The sequence below is a fragment of the Cnephaeus nilssonii genome, assembly GCF_951640355.1.
Source record: "Cnephaeus nilssonii genome assembly, chromosome: 1".
NCBI classification, from domain to species: Eukaryota; Metazoa; Chordata; class Mammalia; order Chiroptera; family Vespertilionidae; genus Cnephaeus; species Cnephaeus nilssonii.
The window spans coordinates 39,622,256-39,632,671 of NC_137072.1; the positions used below are offsets into that span (position 1 = coordinate 39,622,256).

General features: G+C 45.3%; 1 protein-coding gene across 3 annotated transcripts; it reads left to right on the top strand.

The window, feature by feature from the left end:
* Positions 1–2,828: 2,828 nt before the first annotated feature.
* Positions 2,829–9,926, top strand: LOC307098609 (isopentenyl-diphosphate Delta-isomerase 1). 3 transcript variants are annotated; one of them, XR_013813447.1, is made up of 6 exons: positions 2,829–3,123; positions 4,353–4,525; positions 6,617–6,709; positions 7,169–7,299; positions 8,389–9,462; positions 9,539–9,926. XR_013813447.1 is itself a non-coding variant. In XM_079769541.1 (6 exons), exons 3-6 carry the CDS (start codon positions 4,384–4,386, stop codon positions 8,704–8,706), a joined length of 684 nt encoding a protein of 227 aa, XP_079625667.1. In that variant the 5' UTR covers positions 3,017–3,123; positions 3,668–3,829; positions 4,353–4,383; the 3' UTR covers positions 8,707–9,926. The 3 variants fall into 3 exon arrangements, 2 of the variants coding, with proteins under 2 accessions (XP_079625666.1, XP_079625667.1); XM_079769541.1 differs by adding an exon at positions 3,668–3,829 and having other exon boundaries at positions 3,017–3,123; positions 8,389–9,926; XM_079769540.1 differs by having other exon boundaries at positions 8,389–9,926.
* Positions 9,927–10,416: the final 490 nt, after the last annotated feature.

The window sequence follows — 10,416 nt, forward strand, 5'->3', positions numbered from 1 at the left end:
TATGAGAGAGAGTCATGATCAGTTGCCTCCTGCACACCCCCTACTGGGGATAGAGGCAGTATCCCCAGCATGTGCTCTGACTGAGAATTGAGCTCTGACCTCCTGGTTCATGGGTCAATGCTCAACCACTGAGCAACACTGGCCGGGCTGAATTTGGTTTTTGTTTTTTAAAAATATAATTTTTATTGATTTCAGAGAGGAAGGGAGAGAGAGATAGAAACATCAATGATGAGAGAGAATCATTGACAGGCTGCCTCCTGCACAGCACCTACTGGAGATCGAGCCTGCAATCCGGGCATGTGCTCTTGGCTGTAATTGAACCTGGGAGGCTTCAGTCCGCAGGCTAACATGCTAGCCACTGAGCCAAACCAGCTAGGGCTGAATTTTGGTTTTTAAGTTCCTATGTCTATACAACGGTTGTTCCAGGATGTTATGTTTATCGCTCAGCCTTGAGCTGTTTAGCAAGTTAATAGCAGCTATGGGAACTGAGGGTAAGATCTGCATAGACCCCACTTCCCTAAAAGCCTCCCAACTACATTTTAAGTGACTCTCTTAGCAATGCTTACTCCCTTTTATTTTCTCCATTATTAGGCTAAACATAATTTCAATTACTTTATATTGTGGACGAAAAAGGGGCCACATGCTAACCTGACAAGTTATTCAGGGAAGGCCTACATGGCAGTCTTTCAAACTCAAAAACCTAAAGTAATCACAAAGGATGGTCTGAAATTAAAACTTTATTTTTTTTGTCTTATCTGTATCTTCATTTTTTTTTTTTTGAGACATGTACTACTTTGTTACAGGTCAATGATAAAATAATCCTAGTAACAAATGTTAACATACAAATGAAGGGTTCTAGCCAAATAAAGATCTAATATCTAAGTGAATGATGATTTCACAAACAGTGCAAATACAGACAAGTGGTAAAAGAATTACCAGTAAGTTGAATTATCACCCAGCAAACAATAGTACAGCTTGTTGTCACATTGAGCAATTATCCTATATAACAAAGAGGTAATATGCAAATTGACCCTCGTGCCCTCGCACAAGATGGCCACCCCCATGTGATCAAAGATGGCTGCCACAAGATACCCAGCAGGGGAAGGCAGTTGCGGGGGACTGGGCCTGCAGGGGAGGGCAGTTGGGGGTGACCAGGCCAGCAGGGGAGGGCAGTTGGGGGCAACCGAACCTGCAGGGAAGGGCAGTTGGGGGGACCGGGCCTGCAGTGGAGGGCAGTTGGGGGCAATCGGGCCGGCAGGGGAGCAGTTAGTCATGGATCAGGCTGGCAGGGGAGTGGTTAGGGGGTGATCAGGCTGACATGCAGAAGCAGTTAGGGGCAATCGGGCAGGCGAGCGGTTGGGAGCCAGCAGTCCCAGAGTGTGAGAGGGATGTCCGACTGCCGGTTCAGGCCCGATCCTACAGGGATCGGGCCTGAACCGGCAGTCGGACATCCCCTGAGGGGTCCCAGATTGGAGAGGGTGCAGGCTGGGCTGAGGGACACCCCGCCGCTTCCACCCCCCCCCAGTGCAACGTGCACCGGGCCTCTAGTATTACATGAATTCCACCCTTGTTCATAGCAACAGTTCATGAACAGTAAGTATAGAAGCAAATATGCAGTGAAGACATTTCTGAAGGTTATGTTTTCATTCTTTAAAATTGTTTTGGGGTTTCTTCATGGATTTTTTTTTTAACATTTGAAGACCTTTATTTTGTATTTGTCATCAAAGTCTTTTTAGTGGCATATTTTTTTCTTTATTGATTAAGGTATTACATATGTGTCCTTATCCCCCCTTTACCCCCCCCATGCCCTCACCCCCCTGGTGTCTGTGTCCATTGGTCATGCTTTTATGCATGCATACAAGTCCTTCGGTTGATCTCTCCCTCTTGCCCCCACCTCCCCTACCTTCCCTCTAAAATTTTAAAAGTAGTTATGGTGGATAGTCACATCCTAGGCCAGTCTCTTCCCTGACAAAGGTCATTCTTTACCTTAACTGAGCCTACTGTCTTTCTGCATGTATGATAACATATTGAAATGTCTGGGTAACTTGTAACTTCCCTTTTTCCAGACCCTTCAGGGCACAACCGAATGTCCTGGGCGCCAAGACGGGTGCCATAAATTCCTTCATTGTTATTGTTGTATTTATTGTTGACTAGTAACTATCCTGTACCCACCTAAGAAGTATGTGTCTATCATTTTACTTTTTATCCAATCACAGAGGTTTCCCCGCCTCCATTATCAGGCTAAAGGTCTCCCTAATCTATCACCAATGGATTTTACGGAAGTCTCCTCTTTTGGTTGTAATGTATGAAACAAGGTGAAAAACGGCCACTCTCCAGAGCATTATCCCAATACATTGAGATTCTGCTTCCCGGCAATTGTATGGCTCTCAAATAAACTCACAAAAATTCTTTATAGGTTTGAATGTTAACAATATCTAAACATTGAAAGATAATTTCTCATGTAGTCTGCATTACTAACATGCAACCTTCAATGAATATATGGATAAAATAAATGTCTGCCACCTGCGCAGAAGGCTCCTTAAACTGCCTCTACCTCGCTCAGCAACTGTCCCTGGGAACATTACCGTTTCAGAACTCACAGAAACTTCCCATTGGAGGTACACTCTTTAACGATTCCAAACAATGTAACCCGGGGTGTGCGGCCCCCAAGCTACTACATCAACAGTGACTTCTACCTTCATCTTCACGCCAAGGACCCCGTCGGAGCCAACTGGGTGAGCGGCTCCGCAATGTATTCAGTGCAGTGCGCAGACCCCCAGTGCGCAGGCGCGACTCCAGGCACAGTTGCCCCAGGACCGTCCTCCGGGGGGACTGGGAAGCAGCCCTACGTCAGGTGGCTCCTAGGTCAGGGGCTAAAAGCGGGTCTGCGACCCCCGGTCCCGCGAGAGACCCTGCGCGAGGTGGGCGTGGCGCCATCGCGCGACGTGACGTCATGCCTTGGCCGCGCGCGATTGGCCTGCAGATGCGTGCGCTCTGGCGCGGCCGCCGGAGATTGGGCTCTCGGCGTCAGGGGCCTGGACCGCGGGGAGGCAGCCCGCGGGGCCTGGGCCGGAGGGAAGCGCGCGCGGCGGAGCGGCAGCCCACGGACTGTCGGCACCTCAGGTTCAGTGCGCCCCCGAGGGGAGAAAAGGGGTCCCCAGGGGGAGCGATGTGGGGTCGGGGTCCCTGAGGGCTAGTGACGAGTGGCTCCCAGGTATAGCGAGGGCAGAGAAGGGGGACTGGCTCCCGAAGGGAGAGATGGGGAGTTCACAGGGGTCGACGGGGGGCAGGTCCCCGAGGCGGAAAGACGAGGGGTGGGGGTTCCCTAGGGGAGAGATGGGGCGTTCCCGAGGGGAGACTCTGAGGGCCCCCGGTGGTCCTGAGGGAGACGGGGCGTGGAGGTCCCTGAGGGAGAGAGACGGGGGTCCTCGAGGGGGACACCTGGGGCCGGTCCCCGAGAGTCCCGGAGGCTCGGCACCGCCCTCAGTGAGCTTTGGGAGGGGGGGACCACCTTCAGCCTGAGGACCAAACCGGCCCCGCCGCCTGTTAGGTCCTGTGAGCTAAGAATGCTTTTTCCGAGTTAGTTGTTTGCGGGGGGCAGGGGGTAGAGAGACTGTGCATTTGTGAAAAGGGAGTGAAATTCCTGTTCTGCTGCTCCTCGGTGAAGTTTCCCCGGAGCAGTTCACGCGCTGCCAGGGCGGGGTCGCGCTCACCGCAGACGGGGCACTGGCCGCGTCCGCAGGGGTGCTGCTCACTCTGCTGCCTGTGGAGAGGGGACGCAGCGGTCACAATCTTCCTAGGATGCCCGGTGGTGCGTGTTGGTTAAAAGGTTCGTGAGTGTTGGGCACATAGAGTGGACCTTGAAAAGGGGATTTTAACAGATTAGAATGTGGCATAGGAGGGAATATGGTTACCATAGGAGCCACCTTTGTATATGTAATGTATAATATGGGTTATCATAGACAACACAGAAAGGGTGAACAGCAGGGTGAAAAGTGAGGTTGGGACTAGACCATAGCCGGACAGGCTCCTAAGGAAGGAAAGTGTGCAGAGGCAGAGGCCACCACAGGACACAGTCTGGGCTGCAGAGGATGGATGGATGGCTGTGACACACATCAGTGACAGACAGACATTAAATCTCCACATGCCTTTCCAGCTGATGGCCAAGATGAGGCTGAATGCTGGGAGTAAGAGCGGTGGGGACGCCAGGAGCAGCGGCCACAGTCCTGACCCTCTGAAATGGCTTACAGTATTTGCTTACTGGGCTCTGGATTCAGAATTGACTTGTCACTGTGTTCATATGACAATTCGAGACCTGTGACACAGCGGCCTTTCTTTCTCCTCCCTCTTAGGATTCTAGGAGAGGTCGGACATTCTGTCACCATGCCTGAACTCAACACCGACCATCTTGATGAGAAACAGGTTCAGCTCCTGGCAGAGATGTGTATTCTTATTGATGAAAATGACAATAAAATTGGGGCTGAGACCAAAAAGAATTGTCACCTGAATGAAAACATTGAGAAAGGTACTGTTTTGAAATACTGTGTGAGAAAGTGACATGCCTAGGCATTTCAGGGCAGCTGAGAAAAGTATGTTGGTAAAGGTGTGACCTTTATCATCATATTTTATCTCTGCTTCCCATTAGGTGAGTGGTGTAATTATACAACCTGTTTTGCTGCTTTCCCTGCTTAACAGTGATTTCCACTTCATGTCTTTTATACATATACTAGAGGCCCAGCGCACGAATTGGTGCTCCGGTGGGGTTCATCAGCCTGGCCAGCGATCAGGGCCAATGGGGGCCCGTCTCACCCAGTCCCAACTGGGGCCAATGGGGGCTGGCCAGCTCAGGGGAGGGACCATGGGAGATTGGCTGTGGGAGTACACTGACCAGCAGGGGGCAACTCCTGCATTGAATGTCTGCACCCCGGTGGTCAGTGCGCATCATAGCGACCAGTCAACTGGTCGTTTGGACACTTAGGGTTTTATATATAGAGACTAGAGGCCCAGTGCATGGAATTTGGGCACGGGTGGGGTCCCTAGGCCTGGCTGGCAATCAGGGCCTATCGGGAGCGTCGCACCCAGTCCCAATCGGGGCTAGGCCTTCCAGCTGCTGGTCAGGACCTGCCGGATGGTGGGAGAGACCACAGGAGGTTTGCCGGCTGGTGGGGGAGGTTTGCTGGGGGAGGTTGGCTGTGGGAGCCCACTTACCACCAGGGGGCAGCTCCTGCATTGAGCATCTGCCCTGGTGGTCAGTGCGCATCATAGTGACTGGTCGAGCAGTCATTCTGGTCATTCGATCGTATTGGTCGCTTAGGCTTTTACATATATACACTAGAGGCCCGGTGCATGAAAATTCATGCACTGGCCGAAACCGGTTTGGCTCAGTGGATAGAGCGTCGGCCTGCGGACTCAAGGGTCCCAGGTTCGATTCCGGTCAAGGGCATGTACCTTGGTTGTGGGCACATCCCCAGTGGGGGGGGGTGCAAGAGGCAGCTGATCGATGTTTCTAACTCTATTCCTCTCTCTTCCTCTCTGTAAAAAATCAATAAAATATATTTTAAAAAAAAGAAAGAAAATTCATGCACTGGAGGTAGGGGGGGGTCCCTCAGCCCAGCCTGCCCCCTCTCACAGTCCGGGAGCCCTCAGGGATGGGAGGCGACCCGGCGATCAGGGGAAGGTGATGCCCCCATCACACCTCTGCTGCTGCCACTGCTGGCAGCACAAGCCTCAGCCGGCCCTGGTTACCTGAGCCTTGGGCGTTGGCTAGGTGGCCGACATCCGAGGCTTGCCTGCGCCTCCGGTGTTGCCTGGGCAGCCGCCATCTGAGGTTTGCCTGCACCTCAGGCCAGCCCTGGGCAGCTGGGGGGCTGAGGGCGGGTCCGCACTGGGCGCCGCCATCTTTGTGATGGCATATTCTCTCTTTATTAGATAGGATCATATTCTCTCTTTATTAGGTAGGATTTATTTATTTATTTATTTATTTATTTATTTATTTATTTAAGAAAGGAAAGGAGGAGGGGAGAGAGATAGAAACATCATTGATCAACTGCCTCCTGCATGCCCCCTACTGGGGATTGAGCCCACAATCCTGGGCATATGCCCTGGCCAGGAATCAAACCTTGACCTCTTGGTTCATAGGTTGATGCTCAACCACTGAGCCACACTGGCCAGGCAACTTCATGTCTTTTACTCAGCTTCTTCAGGATTAATTTGGTTTGTAAAAAAGAAGAAATATAGTAATCCTAGCAAAATAGCACTTGTCAAGCCTATAATGCTTTTTTTCTAGTGAATGGAGAAAGAGACAAGTATTGTAAATGAAAGCACATACCTTCCCAGCTTTCTCAGGATAAGGCTCACTAAGCCTAATGTCCCTGGACGGGAGGTTGGCCGGTAGCAGACTGGCTGACAGATCTCCATTTCTTTCACTTGGAGGCCAACTTCTTGCTGGTATGCCGGAGTTCTTCTCCATTGTAGCCATCTGGAGACTCACTAAATAGAAGACAATGGATAAAAGCAGAACTGCCAGCAAGTTACTAATATCCTGAATTCCAAGTAGAGAATCAGGCACATAACTGGTATTTTAAAACTATATTAACAGTATTGTTTTTGCTTTCAGGATTACTGCATCGAGCTTTTAGTGTCTTCTTATTCAACACTGAAAATAAGCTCCTGCTACAGCAGAGATCAGATGCTAAAATTACCTTTCCAGGTTAGTGTGCCCAATCGATGTACAGTATTTTGTTGGGAACTATATTTAATTTGACTTTGTCATTTGGAACTTTCTGGTTAGCCATTGTCAAAAAGGGAAATCCTGTGAAGGACATAATTTTATATTCTACATAAAAGAAGCTTATACAATGAGTGCAGCCTAATAAAATAGCAGTAAAGGATAAAAACTGCTAGGGGTGCGTGTGTGTGTGTGTGTGTGTGTGTTTAAATCTGTATCTTACATCTTGATCTTTTTTGTTAAAAAGGCATTAATAAAGAACTTATCTATACATGTCTATTTCACAAAATGATGACTGATAGTCCATTATAACTGATTTAGAAATCAATCTTCAAGAATCTTTGATTAATTTTTCTATTAGTTTTAAATCTTTGGGTTGTTTTGAGCTTTTAGACCTACTATGAGCAAAAGTTAATCTACATCTATATTAACATGTTCCAGGTTGTTTTACCAATACTTGTTGTAGTCATCCCTTAAGTAACCCAGGAGAGCTTGAAGAAAATGAGGCAATTGGAGTAAGGCGAGCAGCACAGAGGCGTTTAAAGGCTGAATTGGGAATTCCCATGGAACAGGTAACTAAATTGATTGCATAACCAACCCCTACAAGGTGAAATCTAAACGTATATTAAAACATTTTTCATTAAAATTTTAGACCCAGGTGTAGGTTTCTGCTTTGTAACCTCTTTATAGTTATTGGCCCCCCCAAAAAAAACTTGAATAAAAATATTGAAATTTTTATTTCTTAATATTGTCAGAATTTACCTCAGTATCGAAACAGATTGGTCTGTTCACCAGTATAAAGTTGACTATTTTTATAATTGGTCATATCAAAGATGAATTATTTTCTTGTGGAAATCCTTAAGATTATGAACCACAAGTCTGGGTGAATTAAAATCATCCCCCTCCTCCCAAATTGTCCCCTTTAAGTAAGACAAAATATCTGAATAAACAAAGTATCTCTCATCTAGTTAAATAGCAAGTATTTTTTTCTCCCAAAAGGTAATATTAAGATGTGAAGGGAGACTGATAGAATTCCAGTTTGAGTGACTGCTTTTTTTTTTTTCTTTCTTTATTGATTAAGGTATTACATGTGTCCTTATCCCCCATCTCCTCCCCCCCCCACCAATCTCCCCCTCCTTCCCCCCCCCCGCCCCCCACAGAGTGACTGCTTTTAAAAAAATATATAATTCTGCCCAGCTGGCATGGCTCAGTGGTTGAGCATGGATCTATGAAGCAGAAGGTCAGAGTTCGATTCCCCATCAGAGCACATGCCCAGATTGCAGGCTCAATCCTGGTGTGTGGTGTGCAGGAGGCAGCTGATCAATGATTCTCTGTCATTGATATTTATCTCTCTCCCTTCCTCTCTAAAATCAATAAAAATATATTTTTAAAAATAATGATAAAATAAAAATTTTAAAATACAATTCTTTCAATATATCAAATTATTTTTGGTCCTATGGAAAAAATTTAGGTACTTGAAACTATATAGTACTATTTCCATAAATCATCAATAGAAAATTAAATTTTTTTTAAAAAAAATTAAATTTTTAAAGTCCTAACTAAAACTCTACTTCTTTTGTTCAGGATAGCACTGAAATGTGGTCAGTTAATTTAGATTATTTGTTTTTGATATTTCTATTACTGCTTCATTTTCGTCCTAGGTTCCTCCAGAAGAAATTAATTATCTGACTAGAATTCACTACAAGGCTCAGTCTGATAGTATCTGGGGAGAACATGAAATTGATTACATTTTGTTTGTGAGAAAGAACGTGACTTTGGATCCAGACCCCAATGAAATTAAAACTTATCGCTATGTGTCAAAGGAAGAGGTGGAAGAAATGCTGAAAAAGGCAGCCAGCGGCGAAATTAAGATAACTCCATGGTTTCAATGTATTGCAGAAGCTTTTCTCTTTACATGGTGGGATAACTTAAATAATTTGAATCAGTTTGTTGACCATGAGAAAATACACAGAATGTGAATGTGGAGATGAATGATTAGTAAAGTACTAAAAATGTTTCTGCTTAGTAAACTTAAAATGATTTTTTAAAAATTGGGTTCCCCATTAGAATTTTCATTGGATACATTGGTACTTTACAACCTGAATTTGTGTGGAAAAGATGCTGACAATTCTTACTTGTATCACACACCCCACATATATGCACTCCTATTTGTAAAGGACATTTGTGAAAGATTATTTTTAAAAAGCAAATCAACTAAACTTAACCTGTCTAAACAGTCCTGACAAATTTGAACAAATAAGTGAAGCTCTTTATTTGCAATGTGTTGAGACGTTTTCAGAACTTGTAGAGCACTTTATTTGCCAGGTGCTTTACATATCATTAAAGTTTTATAATAGTCCAGAAAAATGTGCAACAGAAACTGTTTGCTTAGCTTCTTCAGAACAGTTCAAATTAACTTTCCATATTAAGGTATTAAATTAGGGGAGCAGGTCGAAGGTAATTAAATGGTCTATGTCCTGATTTCTATCAGTCTGTGTTCTCAGAATTCCAGGGGACAGTCTATTTGTAAAATGGAAATTGGGTCATACTCTACCACAGGGGTTCTTACCACTGGTTCTGTTAACATTTGGGCTGGGTAATTCTTTGTTGAGGGGGTTCATCCTGTGCATTAAAGGACATTTAGCAGCATCCTTGGGTTCTACCCACTATTTGCCATTGGTACCCATTCCCCCATCACAGTCACAGTGATTACTGATGCCAAATGTGTGCTGGAGGTCAAAGGTGCTCCCATTGAGCACCACTGCTCTACAAAGTCATGCCATACTGGGGGGAGCAGAGGGTGTGCTGGAGGTCAAAGGTGCTCCCATTGAGCACCACTGCTCTACAAAGTCATGCCATACTGGGGGGAGCAGAGGGAATTAAACAGAAAGGTTAATATCCGTGTTAAATGGAATTGGGGTCTGGAATATGTGTATATTAATATTTAAACTGTACCTTGATTGATGCACTTTTTAAAACTCTTGCATAGATTTCTCAGTTTGAAATCTCAAGACAGCTTTATTATCCTTGAATGCTATGTAATAATAATGAAAAAAATTTGTTTCTTACAAGCTAAATATTTTATAAATTTAATGGAAGAATCCATTTCTTGTTAACTCTGAGCAGTTAATTCATAATTTCAGGGAAGATTTGTCACAAGTATTAATTTTACTGAAAAGTAAAAACAATTTAAAAATTACATTTTAATACTGTTGTCTTGTTTGTTAAAATTTTAAGACAATAATAGGTTAACCTGCCTATGGTAGCGTAAACATAAATGCCATATAGCTTCAAAGTACATTCAAAACATTATTTCTAGTTCTTGAGTTTTCTTTCCTAGGAAGTTTTAGGCTGAAAGCCACACATAACTAGTTCCTCAGATACAGTGGCTAATGGCTGCCATACTGGACAGTGTGGCTTTAGACCAGCACTTGGCACTTGGTAAGTGCTCAGCAAGTGCACATATTCCACCGTTACTAGAATGCCCCTTCACACACACACACACCCCTTTTTTGTTTTTGTTTTTGTTTAATTCTCATCTGAGGATATTTTTTCCATTGATTTTTTTATACAAGAGTGGAAGGGATGGGGAGAGACTGAGATAAACATTGATGTAAGAGAGGCACATCTATTGGTTGCCCCACACACACCCCCCAATCAGAATTGGGGATCAAGCCTTCAACTGAGGT

Bases quoted from the DNA above. Each gene is read 5' to 3' on its own strand.
- LOC307098609 (XM_079769540.1), top strand. From the start codon at position 2,954: ATGCCTTGGCCGCGCGCGATTGGCCTGCAGATGCGTGCGCTCTGGCGC. The intron at 3,124-4,352 runs GTTCAGTGCGCC...CCTCCCTCTTAG, and splicing joins ACGGACTGTCGGCACCTCAG to GATTCTAGGAGAGGTCGGAC. The intron at 4,526-6,616 runs GTACTGTTTTGA...TTTTGCTTTCAG, and splicing joins GAATGAAAACATTGAGAAAG to GATTACTGCATCGAGCTTTT.